At 57.8% G+C, this 17359-nt stretch overlaps 1 protein-coding gene across 1 annotated transcript; it reads right to left on the bottom strand.

Moving 5' to 3' along the window:
- Positions 1–113: 113 nt before the first annotated feature.
- TUT1 (terminal uridylyl transferase 1, U6 snRNA-specific) lies at positions 114–17065 on the bottom strand. The gene is made up of 9 exons (XM_054055607.1): positions 16805–17065; positions 14369–14559; positions 13491–13694; positions 11322–11685; positions 9659–9962; positions 4274–4383; positions 4065–4187; positions 3221–3313; positions 114–1984 (listed from the first exon to the last, which is right to left on the bottom strand). The coding sequence occupies exons 1-9, from the start codon at positions 17022–17024 to the stop codon at positions 198–200; spliced, it is 3396 nt and encodes a 1131-aa protein (XP_053911582.1). The 5' UTR covers positions 17025–17065; the 3' UTR covers positions 114–197.
- Between the last annotated feature and the right edge of the window lie 294 nt (positions 17066–17359).

Here is a 17359-nt window from a genome sequence, read left to right as displayed (position 1 = left end):
CGATCCAACCGGGATCCCAGATCCAATTCCCGTCTACGCTCGGGATACTCCGATCCCAACCGTTGGAATAAAAACCCCCTTCCCCGGATGGGACGACGCCGAAGCGCTGAAGGTTTCCTTTTCTTTCCCTCTAAATTCCCACCTGGATGCGTTTTCCCCATGGAAAATCCAAGGAAAACGGCTCCAAAATAAACCTTTTACTTCAAATCAATCCCAGGAGGGAGAAATCCCATCCCGGCCCTCAGCGGCTCCGGCAAATCCCGTTCCAGGCGCTGTCGCACCGCGGCCGGCAAGAAATTCCGTAGGAAATGGAAAAACTCCTGGAAAAGCGGTCCGGGAGAGGCGGGAATCAAACGCAGCAGCACCCGCGTCTCCCGGCGCACGGATCGGGCGTTGGCTCGGAAGCGGAGCAGCGGTTCCGGAGGCCGTTCGGTGCCTTCCTGACGGATAATGGTTTCCGATACTTTCTGTTCCAGATCCAAGGGATTGGCGTTGCCGTCGGAGCCGGTTCGGTGCCGGAGTTGCCGTCGGAAGCGGCGGCGTCCCGTCCAGACGCGGTGCCAGACGGCGCATTCCCAGTTTGCCGTCTCTTCGGAGATGCTCATCCGTGGTCTTTTCCCACCTGGAAGCGTTGAGGTGTTTGGAGTTTCCGGTCGGCAACGCTTGGAGCCCGGAGTCGGAGGAGTCTCCGCTTCCGTACGGAGTAACTCGGATGCTTCCGAGTCTTCCAGGAGAACGGATTCCTCGCTGGGAGATGGCGGCTTCCCGGCAAAGACGCATTTCAGGATATCCTTTAGGACGAAGGCGATGGCGGAGCAGGCGTTCCGGAACCACGGGATGCGGGAAACGCCGGAATGCTCGGAGACAACGCCGGGATGAGCGGAGCAAAGACCGGGATGCTCGGAGCCAACGCCGGGATGCTCGGAGTCAACGCCGGGACGCTCGGAGCCAACGCCGGGACGCTCGGAGCAAAGACCGGGATGCTCGGAGCCAAGACTGGAATGCTCGGAGCCAATGCCGGAATGCTCGGAGTCAACACCGGGACGCTCGGAGCCAACGCCGGGATGCTCGGAGCCAACGCCGGGATGCTCGGAGCCAACGCCGGGATGCTCGGAGCCAAGACCGGGATGCTCGGAGCCAACGCCGGGACGCTCGGAGCCAACGCCGGGATGCTCGGAGCCAACGCCGGGATGCTCGGAGCCAACGCTGGGATGCTCGGAGCAAAGACCGGGACGCTCGGAGTCAACACCGGGATGATCGGAGCCAACGCCGGGATGCTCGGAGCAAAGACCGGGATGCTCGGAGCCAACGCCGGGATGCTCGGAGTCAACACCGGGATGCTCGGAGCCAACACCGGGATGATCGGAGCCAACACTGGGATGATCGGAGTCAACACCGGGATGCTCGGAGCCAACGCCGGAATGCTCGGAGCAAAGACCGGGATGCTCGGAGCCAACGCCGGGATGCTCGGAGTCAACACCGGGATGCTCGGAGCCAACACCGGGATGATCGGAGCCAACACTGGGATGATCGGAGTCAACACCGGGATGCTCGGAGCCAACGCCGGAACGCTCGGAGCAAAGACCGGGACGCTCGGAGCCAACAAGGCCGGGATCCACAGGGATTGAGATGAGGAAAGCACCGGCTCCGGCCGCTCCTGGCTCCACAGCTCCCGGCTGGAAAAGCCTCGTGATCCCCCAGATCCGTCCTTTCCCGGATTTCCGCCGGAACTGCAGGCTGCGGGAATACTTGGCGGCGTCGCGGCAGCAGCGTTGGAAGCGCGAGGCGGTCCTGGCGTTGACGTTGGCCGCCACGTTGTGGCTCAGCTCGAAGGGATCCTGGAGGTTGAAGGCTCCCAACTTCAGCTCCCGGAAAGATTCCGGAAGAGCGGGAAGCGGCAGAGCTCGGCCCTCCCGCAGCGAGATCAGCATTCCCGGGAAATCGAAATCCCCAAAGGTATGGAAGAAGTCAGCCAAGAGCGACGCTGAGGGGGAGAGAGAGGTGAGGGCAGCGCTGGGATTCCGGGAATCTCCCGGAGCCCAGGAATGCCCTTGGATCCCAGAATCCGCCCCCAAATCCCAGGAATCCCCTGCCCTGGATCCCAGGAATCCTCCACAGATCCCAGGAACCCCCTCGATCCCAGAAAATCCCACCTGGGATCCCTGGAACCCCCTCAGATCCCAGGAACCCTCCTGAGATCCCAGGAACCCCCTCGGATCCCAAGAACTCCTTTGGATCCCATGAATCCTCCTGAGATCCCAGGAAACCCCTTTGGATCCCAGGAACTCCCTCGGATCCCAGGAACCCCCTTGATCCCAGGAAACCCCCTGAGATCCCAGGAACAACCCCTGAGATCCCAGGAATCCCTCAGGAACCCTCCCCGGATCCCGGGAATCCCTCAGGACCCCCCTCCTGGATCCTGGGAATCCCTCAGGAACCCCCCCCGGATCCCGGGAATCCCTCAGGAACGCCCCCCGGATCCCAGGAATCCCTCAGGAACCCCTCTGGATCCCAGGAATCCCTCAGGAACGCCCCCCAGATCCCGGGAATCCCTCCGGAACCACTCCCCGGATCCCGGGAATCCCTCAGGAACCCCCCCTGGATCCCGGGAATCCCTCAGGAACCCCCCCCCGGGTTCCCAGGAATCCCTCACGGATCCCGGGAATCCCTCAGGAACCCCCTTGAGATCCCGGGAATCCCTCAGGAACCCCCCCTGAGATCCTGGGAATCCCTGAGGAACCCCCCCTGGATCCCGGGAATCCCTCAGGAACCCCCCCCGATCCCGGGAATCCCTCAGGAACTCCCCCCGGATCCCGGGAATCCCTCAGGACCCCCCCTGGATCCCGGGAATCCCTCAGGAACCCCCCCGGATCCCGGGAATCCCTCCGGAACCCCCCCCCGGGTTCCCAGGAATCCCTCACGGATCCCGGGAATCCCTCAGGAACCCCCTTGAGATCCCGGGAATCCCTCAGGAACCCCTCCCGGATCCCGGGAATCCCTCAGGAACCCCCTTGAGATCCCGGGAATCCCTCAGGAACGCCTCCCCGGATCCCGGGAATCCCTCAGGAACCCCTCCCCGGATCCCGGGAATCCCTCAGGAACGCCCCCTGGATCCCGGGAATCCCTCAGGAACCCCTCCCGGATCCCGGGAATCCCTCAGGAACCCCCTCTGGATCCTGGGAATCCCTCCCCGGATCCCGGGAATCCCTCCGGCACTCACAGGGCCGTTGGGTGTTGGCGCTGCGTTCCGGTGCGGATGCGGCGTCGGAGAAGGAACGATTCCATCCCTCGACTTCGGCGCAATCCTCATCCCCTGAAGAGGAAACCATCGTTGAGAGCGGCCGGGAAGGACGGACGGACGGACGGAGAAAGGGATGGAAGGACGGACGGACGGAGAGGAAGGGACAGAGGGAAGGACGGACGGACGGAGAAAGGGATGGAAGGACAGATGGACAGAGGGGCCGGAAGGACAGAGGGACAGAGGGGCCGGAGAGAGGGCCGGAAGGACAGACGGACAGAGGGGACGGAGAGAGGGCCGGAAGGACAGACGGACAGAGGGGATGGAGAGAGGGCCGGAAGGACAGAGGGACAGAGGGGCCGGAGAGAGGGCCGGAAGGACAGACGGACAGAGGGGACGGAGAGAGGGCCGGAAGGACAGATGGACAGAGGGGCCGGAGAGAGGGCCGGAAGGACAGACGGACAGAGGGGACGGAAGGACAGACGGACAGAGGGGACGGAGAGAGGGCCGGAAGGACAGACAGACAGAGGGGACGGAAGGACAGACGGACAGAGGGGCCGGAGAGAGGGCCGGAAGGACAGACGGACAGAGGGGACGGAGAGAGGGCCGGAAGGACAGACGGACAGAGGGGAGGGAGAGAGGGCCGGAAGGACAGACGGACAGAGGGGACGGAGAGAGGGCCGGAAGGACAGACGGACAGAGGGGAGGGAGAGAGGGCCGGAAGGACAGACGGACAGAGGGGCCGGAGAGAGGGCCGGAAGGACAGACGGACAGAGGGGCTGGAAGGACAGACGGACAGAGGGCCGGAAGGACAGACGGACGGCACCTGCGGAGCGGCGCAGGCCGTGGACGCCGGGCAGCACGGGGGGAGTGCGCGTCTGCAGGAAGAAGAGGACGAGGAGCGTCAGAGCGTAATTGTTGAGGAGAGCGCCGCTTCCCGACGGATTCCCTGGAAAAGGGGGGGAAAAATAAGGAATTAGGGGATGGATCGAAGCCGCGGAGGGAATGAGGAGGGAATCCGGAGCGCGGCCTTACCCGCCAGGCCCTGGCGTTTGGCCCAGAGGCGCACGGCGTACACCAAAGGCCGCACGCGCTCGTCCGCCGCCGCGCAGAGCCGGAGGAAGCGGGTGTTGAGCAGAGCCAACCTGCGGAGACAGCGGGAAGAGGCGTCGGAAAAGCGGGAAGAGGCGGGAAAACCGGCCCTGGAGCTTCAGCCCAAGGATTTGGTATCCTAAAGTTGGAGGAGAACGTCAGGAACCGCATCAGGAACGTCGCGTTGAGGAGCATCGGCCTACGGAGAAGATGGAATGCACCAAGAAAGCCCTCCCAGAAGTCCCATCCCAAGGATTTTCCATCCCAAAGTTGGAGCAGAACATCAGGAACGTCGCGTTGAGGAGCATCGGCCTACGGAGAAGATGGAATGCACCAAGAAAGCCCTCCCAGAAGTCCCATTCCAAGGATTTTCCATCCTAAAGTTGGAGCAGAACACCAGGAACGTCGCGTTGAGGAGCATCAGCCTACGGAGAAGATGGAATGAACCAAGAAAGCCCTCCCAGAAGTCCCATCCCAAGGATTTTCCATCCCAAAGAGGGAGGAGAACACCAGGAACGTCGCGTTGAGGAACATCAGCCTACGGAGAAGATGGAATGCGCCAAGAAAGCCCTCCCAGAAGTCCCATCCCAAGGATTTTCCATCCCAAAGTTGGAGCAGAACACCAGGAACCACATCAGGAACGTCGCGTTGAGGAACATCAGCCTACGGAGAAGATGGAATGCACCAAGAAAGCCCTCCCAGACGTCCCATTCCATGGATTTTTGCATCCCAAAAAGCGAGGAGAACACCAGGAACATCGTGTTGAGGAACATCAGCCTACGGAGAAGATGGAATGCGCCAAGAAAGCCCTCCCAGAAGTCCCATCCCAAGGATTTTCCATCCCAAAGTTGGAGCAGAACATCAGGAACATCGCGTTGAGGAGCATCGGCCTACGGAGAAGATGGAATGCACCAAGAAAGCCCTCCCAGAAGTCCCATCCCAAGGATTTTAGATCCCAAAGTTGGAGCAGAACATCAGGAACGTCGCGTTGAGGAGCATCGGCCTACGGAGAAGATGGAATGCACCAAGAAAGCCCTCCCAGAAGGTCCATCCCAAGGATTTTCCATCCCAAAGAGGGAGGAGAACACCAGGAACATCGCGTTGAGGAACATCAGCCTACGGAGAAGATGGAATGCACCAAGAAAGCCCTCCCAGAAGTCCCATTCCAAGGATTTTCCATCCCAAAGTTGGAGCAGAACACCAGGAACGTCGCGTTGAGGAACATCAGCCTACGGAGAAGATGGAACGCACCAAGAAAGCCCTCCCAGAAGGTCCATCCCAAGGATTTTAGATCCCAAAGTTGGAGCAGAACACCAGGAACGTCGCGTTGAGGAACATCGGCCTACGGAGAAGATGGAATACACCAAGAAAGCCCTCCCAGAAGTCCCATCCCAAGGATTTTCCATCCCAAAGTTGGAGCAGAACATCAGGAACCACATCAGGAACATCGCGTTGAGGAGCATCAGCCTACGGAGAAGATGGAATGCATCAAGAAAGCCCTCCCAGAAGGTCCATCCCAAGGATTTTAGATCCCAAAGTTGGAGCAGAACACCAGGAACGTCACGTTGAGGAGCATCAGCCTACGGAGAAGATGGAATGCACCAAGAAAGCCCTCCCAGAAGTCCCATTCCAGGGATTTTCCATCCCAAAGATGGAGCAGAACATCAGGAACGTCACGTTGAGGAACATCAGCCTACGGAGAAGATGGAATGCACCAAGAAAGCCCTCCCAGAAGTCCCATCCCAAGGATTTCGCATCCCAAAGTTGGAGGAGAACATCAGGAACGTCGCGTTGAGGAACATCAGCCTACGGAGAAGATGGAATGCACCAAGAAAGCCCTCCCAGAAGTCCCATCCCAAGGATTTTCCGTCCCAAAGTTGGAGCAGAACACCAGGAACGTCGCGTTGAGGAACATCAGCCTACGGAGAAGATGGAATGCGTGAAGAAAGCCCTCCCAGAAGTCCCATCCCAAGGATTTTCCATCCCAAAGTTGGAGCAGAACACCAGGAACGTCGCGTTGAGGAGCATCGGCCTACGGAGAAGATGGAATACACCAAGAAAGCCCTCCCAGATGTCCCATCCCAAGGATTTTAGATCCCAAAGTTGGAGCAGAACATCAGGAACATTGCGTTGAGGAACATCGGCCTACGGAGAAGATGGAATGCACCAAGAAAGCCCTCCCAGAAGTCCCATTCCAGGGATTTTCCATCCCAAAGTTGGAGGAGAACATCAGGAACGTCGCGTTGAGGAGCATCGGCCTACGGAGAAGATGGAATGCACCAAGAAAGCCCTCCCAGAAGTCCCATCCCAAGGATTTTCCATCCCAAAGTTGGAGGAGAACGCCAGGAACCACATCAGGAACGTCGCGTTGAGGAACATCAGCCTACGGAGAAGATGGAATGCGTCAAGAAAGCCCTCCCAGAAGTCCCATCCCAAGGATTTTAGATCCCAAAGTTGGAGCAGAACACCAGGAACATCGCGTTGAGGAGCATCGGCCTACGGAGAAGATGGAATGCGTCAAGAAAGCCCTCCCAGAAGGTCCATCCCAAGGATTTTCCATCCCAAAGTTGGAGGAGAACATCAGAAACATCGCGTTGAGGAACATCAGCCTACGGAGAAGATGGAATGCACCAAGAAAGCCCTCCCAGAAGTCCCATCCCAAGGATTTCAGATCCCAAAGTTGGAGGAGAACACCAGGAACCACATCAGGAACATTGCGTTGAGGAACATCAGCCTACGGAGAAGATGGAATGCACCAAGAAAGCCCTCCCAGAAGTCCCATCCCAAGGATTTTCCATCCCAAAGTTGGAGGAGAACATCAGGAACATCGCGTTGAGGAACATCAGCCTACGGAGAAGATGGAATGCACCAAGAAAGCCCTCCCAGAAGTCCCATCCCAAGGATTTTAGATCCCAAAGTTGGAGCAGAACATCAGGAACATCACGTTGAGGAGCATCAGCCTACGGAGAAGATGGAATGCACCAAGAAAGCCCTCCCAGAAGTCCCATCCCAAGGATTTTCCATCCCAAAGTTGGAGCAGAACTTCAGGAACGTCGCGTTGAGGAACATCAGCCTACGGAGAAGATGGAATGCACCAAGAAAGCCCTCCCAGAAGGTCCATCCCAAGGATTTTAGATCCCAAAGTTGGAGCAGAACAGCAGGAACGTCGCGTTGAGGAACATCAGCCTACGGAGAAGATGGAATGCACCAAGAAAGCCCTCCCAGAAGTCCCATCCCAAGGATTTTCCATCCCAAAGTTGGAGCAGAACACCAGGAACGTCGCGTTGAGGAACATCAGCCTACGGAGAAGATGGAATGCGTCAAGAAAGCCCTCCCAGAAGTCCCATCCCAAGGATTTTAGATCCCAAAGTTGGAGCAGAACATCAGGAACGTCGCGTTGAGGAACATCAGCCTACGGAGAAGATGGAATGCACCAAGAAAGCCCTCCCAGAAGTCTCATCCCAAGGATTTTCCATCCCAAAGTTGGAGCAGAACATCAGGAACGTCGCGTTGAGGAGCATCAGCCTACGGAGAAGATGGAACGCACCAAGAAAGCCCTCCCAGATGTCCCATTCCATGGATTTTAGATCCCAAAGTTGGAGGAGAACGTCAGGAACCACATCAGGAACATTGTGTTGAGGAACATCAGCCTACGGAGAAGATGGAACGCACCAAGAAAGCCCTCCCAGAAGTCCCATCCCAAGGATTTTCCATCCCAAAGTTGGAGGAGAACACCAGGAACGTCGCGTTGAGGAACATCAGCCTACGGAGAAGATGGAATGCACCAAGAAAGCCCTCCCAGAAGTCCCATCCCAAGGATTTTAGATCCCAAAGTTGGAGGAGAACATCAGGAACGTCGCGTTGAGGAGCATCAGCCTACGGAGAAGATGGAATGCGTCAAGAAAGCCCTCCCAGAAGGTCCATCCCAAGGATTTTCCATCCCAAAGTTGGAGGAGAACATCAGGAACATCGCGTTGAGGAACATCAGCCTACGGAGAAGATGGAATGCACCAAGAAAGCCCTCCCAGAAGTCCCATCCCAAGGATTTCAGATCCCAAAGTTGGAGGAGAACACCAGGAACCACATCAGGAACATTGCGTTGAGGAACATCAGCCTACGGAGAAGATGGAATGCACCAAGAAAGCCCTCCCAGAAGTCCCATCCCAAGGATTTTCCATCCCAAAGTTGGAGGAGAACAGCAGGAACATCGCGTTGAGGAACATCAGCCTACGGAGAAGATGGAATGCACCAAGAAAGCCCTCCCAGAAGTCCCATCCCAAGGATTTTAGATCCCAAAGTTGGAGCAGAACACCAGGAACATCACGTTGAGGAGCATCAGCCTACGGAGAAGATGGAATGCACCAAGAAAGCCCTCCCAGAAGTCCCATCCCAAGGATTTTCCATCCCAAAGTTGGAGCAGAACTTCAGGAACGTCGCGTTGAGGAACATCAGCCTACGGAGAAGATGGAATGCACCAAGAAAGCCCTCCCAGAAGGTCCATCCCAAGGATTTTAGATCCCAAAGTTGGAGCAGAACAGCAGGAACGTCGCGTTGAGGAACATCAGCCTACGGAGAAGATGGAATGCACCAAGAAAGCCCTCCCAGAAGTCCCATCCCAAGGATTTTCCATCCCAAAGTTGGAGCAGAACACCAGGAACGTCGCGTTGAGGAACATCAGCCTACGGAGAAGATGGAATGCGTCAAGAAAGCCCTCCCAGAAGTCCCATCCCAAGGATTTTAGATCCCAAAGTTGGAGCAGAACATCAGGAACGTCGCGTTGAGGAACATCAGCCTACGGAGAAGATGGAATGCACCAAGAAAGCCCTCCCAGAAGTCTCATCCCAAGGATTTTCCATCCCAAAGTTGGAGCAGAACATCAGGAACGTCGCGTTGAGGAACATCAGCCTACGGAGAAGATGGAACGCACCAAGAAAGCCCTCCCAGATGTCCCATTCCATGGATTTTAGATCCCAAAGTTGGAGGAGAACGTCAGGAACCACATCAGGAACATTGTGTTGAGGAACATCAGCCTACGGAGAAGATGGAACGCACCAAGAAAGCCCTCCCAGAAGTCCCATCCCAAGGATTTTCCATCCCAAAGTTGGAGGAGAACACCAGGAACGTCGCGTTGAGGAACATCAGCCTACGGAGAAGATGGAATGCACCAAGAAAGCCCTCCCAGAAGTCCCATCCCAAGGATTTTAGATCCCAAAGTTGGAGGAGAACATCAGGAACGTCGCGTTGAGGAGCATCAGCCTACGGAGAAGATGGAATGCACCAAGAAAGCCCTCCCAGACGTCCCATTCCATGGATTTTTGGATCCCAGACCTGTTGTCCACGGAGATGTCTCCTGCCAGCTCCGACTCTTTGTGGCAGAACTTGACCACGGGTCTCCTGGCGGTGGGAACGGCGCGGACGCGGCGCACGCCCGGAACGCAGCGCCGCAGGACGGTGGCCACCAATTCCAGAAGCTCCGGAGGCGCCGCCAGGTCGATGTCACCCAGGATGGAATCGTCGGCGGAGCCGGAAGCGTGGAGGGATTTGGTGGGTTCCAGGTCCAGGAAGAGGTCGAGGTCACAGCCGTGGGCGTCAAAGCCGTTGACGGAGGAGCCGAAAGGAACGACGGAGCAGCCTGGGGGGGGGGGAAAGCACAGAGAGCGTCGCAGGGATGGAGGTGGGGGATGGATATGGGGGACGGACACGGGGGGACGGACACCATGGGGGACGGACACAGGGGATGGATATGAGGGACGGACACAGGGGATGGACATGGGGGACGGACACGGGGGATGGATATGAGGGACGGACACAGGGGATGGATATGAGGGACGGACACAGGGGACGGATATGAGGAATGGACACAGGGGATGGATATGAGGGATGGACACGGGGGATGGATATGAGGGACGGACACCATGGGGGACAGACACCATGGGGACGGACACGGGGGACGGATATGGGGAACGGACACCACAGGGGACACATATGAGGGATGACACGGGGGACGGACACCATGGGGGATGACACAGGGGATGGACACGGGGGATGGACACGGGGGATGGATATGAGGGATGGACACGGGGGACGGACATGGGGGATGGACACGGGGGACGGACACGGGGGATGGATATGAGGGACGGACACCACGGGGGACAGACACAGGGGACAGATATGAGGGACGGACACCACGGGGGACGGACATGGGGGACGGACACGAGGGACGGACACCACGGGGGATGGACACCATGGGGGACGGACACGGGGGACGGATATGAGGGATGGACAGGGGGGATGGATATGAGGGACGGACACGGGGGGATGACACGGGGGACGGATATGAGGGACGGACACGGGGGATGGATATGAGGGATGGACACGGGGAATGACATGGGGGATGGATATGAGGGATGGACATGGGGGATGACACGGGGGACGGATATGAGGGACGGACACGGGGGATGGATATGAGGGACGGACACGGGGGATGACACGGGGGACGGATATGAGGGACAGACACGGGGGATGGATATGAGGGATGGACACGGGGGATGGACATGGGGGACAGACACCACGGGGGATGGATATGGGGGATGGATATGAGGGATGGACACGGGGGATGGATATGAGGGATGGACACCACGGGGGACGGACACGGGGGACGGATATGAGGGATGGACACGGGGGAATGACACGGGGGAGGGATATGAGGGACGGACACGGGGGATGGATATGAGGGATGGACACGGGGGATGACACGGGGGACGGATATGAGGGATGGATGGGGGGATGACACGGGGGACGGATATGAGGGACGGACACGGGGGATGGATATGAGGGACGGACACGGGGGATGACACAGGGGATGGATATGAGGGACGGACACGGGGGATGGATATGAGGGATGGACACGGGGGACGGACAAGGGGGATGGACACGAGGGACGGACACGAGGACGTGAGACACACGGAAGGGCCGCAAGGAAGGGACTCACCGGGAAAGAACTCAGTGAAGACCTCCTGGAAGAGCGCGAGCAGAAGGTGCCGCAGGCGCCGCTCGCCCTCGCTCAGCTCCAGCAGCTCCACCACCTTCACCATCTGCGCGTCCACCTGCGCCCCACGTGTCACCCGCGTTCTGGGGAGCCCCAGGACACCCCCAAACCCGCAGGGCCACCCCAAAAAGCCCAGAAGAACCTCAAGACCACCAGAAACCCCTGGAAAGGTCCCAAAACCACCAGGAAGAGCCCTGAGAACCTCCTCAAAAACCCTCAGGAGAACATCGAGACCCCAAAACTCCTCCAAAAGAGCCTGAAGGGAACCCCCCCAAACTCTCAGGAGGACCTCGAGACCCTCCAAACACTAAGAAGAGCTCCAAGAACCTCTTCCAAACCCCCCAGGACCACCCCCAAAACCCTCAGGACCACCCCAAAAAGCCCAGAAGAACCTCAAGACCACCAGAAACCTCTGGAAGAGCCCTCGAAAGGCCCCAAAATCATCAGGAAGAGCCCGGAGAACCTCTTCAAAAACCCTCAGGAGAACATCGAGACCCCAAAACTCCTCCAAAAGAGCCTGAAGGGACCCCCCCAAACTCTCAGGAGGACCTTGAGACCCTCCAAACACTTAGAAGAGCTCCAAGATCCTCTTCCAAACCCTCAGGACCACCCCCAAAAAGCCCAGAAGAACCTCAAGACCACCAGAAACCCCTGGAAGAGCCCTGAGAACCCCCTCAAAAACCCTCAGGAGAACATTGAGACCCCAAAACTCCTCCAAAAGAGCCTGAGGGAACACCCAAACTCTCAGGAGGACCTCGAGACCCTCCAAACACTTAGAAGAGCTCTAAGATCCTCTTCCAAACCCTCCAGGACCACCCAAAAAACCCTCAGGGCCACCCCAAAAAGCCCCGAAGAACCTCAAGACCACCAGAAACCCCTGGAAGAGCCCTGAGAACCTCCTCAAAAACCCTCAGGAGAACATTGAGACCCCAAAACTCCTCCAAAAGAGCCTGAAGGGAACCCCCAAACTCTCAGGAGCACCTCGAGAGCCTCCAAACACTTAGAAGAGCTCTAAGAACCTCTTCCAAACCCCCCAGGGCCACCCCAAAAAGCCCCGAAGAACCTCAAGACCACCAGAAACCCCTGGAAGAGCCCTGAGAACCCCCTCAAAAACCCTCAGGAGAACATTGAGACCCCAAAACTCCTCCAAAAGAGCCTGAAGGGAACCCCCAAACTCTCAGGAGCACCTCGAGAGCCTCCAAACACTAAGAAGAGCTCTAAGATCCTCTTCCAAACCCCCCAGGACCACCCCAAAAAGCCCAGAAGAACCTCAAGACCACCAGAAACCCCTGGAAAGGCCCCAAAACCCACCAGGAAGAGCCCTGAGAACCTCCTCAAAAACCCTCAGGAGAACATCGAGACCCCAAAACTCCTCCAAAAGAGCCTGAAGGGAACCCCCAAACTCTCAGGAGGACCTCGAGACCCTCCAAACACCAAGAAGAGCTCTAAGATCCTCTTCCAAACCCCCCAGGACCACCCCAAAAACCCTCAGGGCCACCTCAAAAAGCCCAGAAGAACCTCAAGACCACCAGAAACCCCTGGAAAGGCCCCAAAACCACCAGGAAGAGCCCTGAGAACCCCCTGAAAAACCCTCAGGAGAACATCGAGGCCCCAAAACTCCTCCAAAAGAGCCTGAAGGGAACCCCCAAACTCTGAGGAGCACCTCGAGAGCCTCCAAACACTTAGAAGAGCTCTAAGATCCTCTTCCAAACCCTCAGGGCCACCCCAAAAAGCCCAGAAGAACCTCAAGACCACCAGAAACCCCTGGAAAGGCCCCCAAACCACCAGGAAGAGCCCTGAGAACCTCCTCAAAAACCCTCAGGAGAACATCGAGACCACAAAACTCCTCCAAAAGAGCCTGAAGGGACCCCTCCAAACTCTCAGGAGGACCTCGAGACCCTCCAAACACCAAGAAGAGCTCCAAGAACCTCTTCCAAACCCCCCAGGACCACCCCCAAAACCCTCAGGGCCACCTCAAAAAGCCCAGAAGAACCTCAAAACCACCAGAAACCCCTGGAAGAGGATCTCAAAAACCCTCAGGAGGACATTGGGATCCTCGAGAAGGCCCCGAATCCCTCAGGAGAACCCTCAGGATGGAGCCCCTCAACTCACATCCGCCGCCTGACAAAGCGCCGTCTCCAGGCTCCGCGACGCCAGCGGCTCACGGCGAGGGCCGCGTCCCGGCGTTCCGTAGGCGAAGGTCTTCTCCTCGCGAGGTCGGACGCGGAGTCGGTGGCCGTTGAGGTGGTGTTGAGGCTCCGCCAGCGCTCGTTCTCGGCCTGAAGGCTCCTGAAGTTCTACGATGGCGTAAGCGCCCTGAGAGGAGGACAAGGGACGCGTCACGGTTCCTCGTGAGGTTCAAGAAGGCCGAGGTCTTCTCCAGGTGGGGTCAGGACAACCTGGATTCAATCCAGGTTGAGGGATGAGGGGATCGGGAGCAGCTCGGAAGTGGAGGAGTGGAGGTGTTGGTGGAGAAGAAGCTCCACACGAGACACCAACTGTGTTCTGGGCCACATCCACCACGGCGAGGAGATGTTTCTCCTCCTCTGTTCCGCTCTGGTGAGACCCAACTTGGAGTCCTGCATCCAGGTCTGGAATCTCCAACTTAAGAAGGAGATGGAAGGGTTGGAATGGGTCCAGAGGAACCCCACGGAGATGATCCGAGGGCTGGAGAACCTCGGCTCCGGGGCCAGGCTGGGAGAGTTGAGGACGTTCAGCCCGGAGAGGAGAAGACTCCATGGTTCGAAGTGGACCTGGATGAGGAAGGGCGGCTCCAAAGAGCGGCTCCTCCATCCCTGGAGGTGTTGAAGGCCAAGTTGGATGAGGTTCGGAGCGAGCGGATCCCGTGGGAAGCGTCACCGGATGGGCTTTGAGACCTCTTCCAACCATGGAAGCGGTTGGGTTGGAAGAGACGTTGACGTTGGGGTGAAGACCACCAGGAGGAAGGGTTCCCACGGTTCTCTTCCCAACTTTTCCCAGTGTTTTCTCACCTTCTCCTTATCCATCACCACGGCTGCCACGGCTCCGTAGGCCTCGAAGTGACGGGAGAGCTCCGCTCCGGAGGTGCCGCGGGCGAAGCCGCTGACGAAGAGGCTGCGCTGCTCCTGCGCCCGACGATCCGCACGGAGGAGCCGGAGCCGTCCGTGCTTCCGGCCCCGGAGGTGGGAGGCCAAGCTCGGAGCTGGGGGGGGAAAAAGGGGGGGAAAGGGGGGGAAAAAGGGGGGGAAAAGGAGGGGAAAAGGTGAGGAAGAAAGGGGGGGAAAGGGAGGGAAAAATGGAGGGAGAAAGGGGGGAAAAATGGAGGGAAAAATGGAGGGAGAAAGGGGGGGAAAATGGAGGGAGAAAGGGGGGGAAAGGGAGGGAGAAAGGGGGGGAAAATGGAGGGAGAAAGGGGGGGAAAATGGAGGGAGAAAGGGGGGGAAAATGGAGGGAGAAAGGGGGGAAAATGGAGGGAGAAAGGGGGGAAATGGAGGGAGAAAGGGGGGGAAAATGGAGGGAGAAAGGGGGGGAAAATGGAGGGAGAAAGGGGGGGAAAATGGAGGGAGAAAGGGGGGGAAAATGGAGGGAGAAAGGGGGGGAAAATGGAGGGAGAAAGGGGGGGAAAATGGAGGGAGAAAGGGGGGGAAATGGAGGGAGGGAAAAGGGAGGGAGGGAAAAGGTGAGGGGAAAGGTGAGGGGAAAGGTGAGGGGAAAGGTGAGGGGAAAGGTGAGGGGAAAGGTGAGGGGAAAGGTGAGGGAAAAGGTGAGGGAAAAGGTGAGGGAAAAGGTGAGGGAAAAGGTGAGGGAAAAGGTGAGGGAAAAGGTGAGGGAAAAGGTGAGGGAAAAGGTGAGGGAAAAGGTGAGGGAAAAGGTGAGGGAAAAGGTGAGGGAAAAGGTGAGGGAAAAGGTGAGGGAAAAGGTGAGGGAAAAGGTGAGGGAAAAGGTGAGGGAAAAGGTGAGGGAAAAGGTGAGGGAAAAGGTGAGGGAAAAGGTGAGGGAAAAGGTGAGGGAAAAGGTGAGGGAAAAGGTGAGGGAAAAGGTGAGGGAAAAGGTGAGGGAAAAGGTGAGGGAAAATGGAGGGAGAAAGGGGGGAAAAGGAGAGGGAGAAAGGGGAGGAAAGGGGGGAAAAGGGGGGAAAATGGAGGGAAAAGGTGAGGGAAAAGGGGAGGAAAAAAGGGAGGGAAAAGGTGAGGGAAAAGGGAGGGAAAAGGTGAGGGAAAAGGGAGGGAAAAGGTGAGGGGAAAGGTGAGGGGAAAGGTGAGGGAGAAGGTGAGGGAGAAGGTGAGGGAGAAGGTGAGGGAAAAAGGGGAAAAGGGGGGAAAAGGAAAGGAAGAAAGGGGGGAAAAAGGAAGGAGAAATGGAGGGAGAAATGGGGGGAGAAAGGGGGGAAAAGGTGAGGGAGAAGAGGGGGAAGAGGTGAGGGAAAAGGTGAGGGAGAAAGGGGGGAAAGGGAGGGGAAAGGGAGGGGAAAGGTGAGGGGAAAGGTGAGGGGAAAGGTGAGGGGAAAGGTGAGGGGAAAGGTGAGGGGAAAGGTGAGGGGAAAGGTGAGGGGAAAGGTGAGGGGAAAGGTGAGGGGAAAGGTGAGGGGAAAGGTGAGGGGAAAGGTGAGGGGAAAGGTGAGGGGAAAGGTGAGGGGAAAGGTGAGGGGAAAGGTGAGGGGAAAGGTGAGGGGAAAGGTGAGGGGAAAGGTGAGGGGAAAGGTGAGGGAAAAGGTGAGGGGAAAGGTGAGGGGAAAGGTGAGGGGAAAGGTGAGGGGAAAGGTGAGGGGAAAGGTGAGGGGAAAGGTGAGGGGAAAGGTGAGGGGAAAGGTGAGGGGAAAGGTGAGGGGAAAGGTGAGGGGAAAGGTGAGGGAAAAGGTGAGGGAAAAGGTGAGGGAAAAGGTGAGGGAAAAGGTGAGGGAAAAGGTGAGGGAAAAGGTGAGGGAAAAGGTGAGGGAAAAGGTGAGGGAAAAGGTGAGGGAAAAGGTGAGGGGAAAGGTGAGGGGAAAGGTGAGGGGAAAGGTGAGGGGAAAGGTGAGGGGAAAGGTGAGGGGAAAGGTGAGGGAGAAAGGGGGGAAAAATGGAGGGAAAAGGTGAGGGAGAAAGGGGGGAAAAGGGAGGGAGAAAGGGGGGAAAAGGGAGGGAGAAAGGGGGGGAAAAGGGAGGGAGAAAGGGGGGAAAGGGAGGGAGAAAGGGGGGAAAAGGGAGGGAGAAAGGGGGGAAAAGGGAGGGAGAAAGGGGGGAAAAGGGAGGGAGAAAGGGGGGAAAAAGGAAGGAGAAATGGAGGGAGAAAGGGGGGAAAAGGAGAGGGAGAAAGGGGGGAAAATGGGAGGGAAAAAGGGAGGGAAAAGGGAGGGAGAAAGGGGGGAAAAGGGAGGGAGAAAAAGGAGGGAAAAAAGAATGGCGGTAAACGCGGGTTCAGCGCTTTCAGGCGGTGCCCCCCCCACCCCCCCCCCCCCCAAAACTCACGATTGGCGACTGAGATCTGACAGAGGCGACAGCGGAATCCGCCCCGCGGCAGCGTTTCCACATCCGGATCCGAAACCGGATCGGTCCCGGTGTCCCCGTTACCGGCCCCGGTGTCCTCGTTCGTGCCGGTCACGGTGTCTCCATTACCGCTCCCGGTGCTCTCATCCATCTCATTACCGGTCACGGTGTCTCCATTAGCGGTCACGATGTCCTCATCCATCTCGTTACCGGTCTCTGTGTCTCCATTACCGCTCCCGGTGCCCTCATCCATCTCGTTACCGGTCTCTATGTCTCCATTACCGCTCCCGGTGCCCTCATCCATCTCGTTACCGGTCTCTATGTCTCCATTACCGGTCCCGGTGCTCTCATCCATCTCTTTACCGGTCTCGGTGTCCCCATTACCGGGCCCGGTGTCTCCATTAGCGGTCACGATGCCCTCATCCATCTCATTACCGGTCTCTGTGTCTCCATTACCGCTCCCGGTGCTCTCATCCATCTCATTACCGGTCACGGTGTCTCCATTACCGCTCCCGGTGCTCTCATCCATCTCTTTAC

Source organism: Cuculus canorus, unplaced genomic scaffold (genome assembly GCF_017976375.1).
Source record: "Cuculus canorus isolate bCucCan1 unplaced genomic scaffold, bCucCan1.pri scaffold_131_arrow_ctg1, whole genome shotgun sequence".
Lineage (NCBI taxonomy): Eukaryota > Metazoa > Chordata > Aves > Cuculiformes > Cuculidae > Cuculus > Cuculus canorus.
The sequence above is the reverse complement of the archived record's forward strand: the minus strand, read 5'-3'. Positions and strand labels throughout refer to the sequence as shown.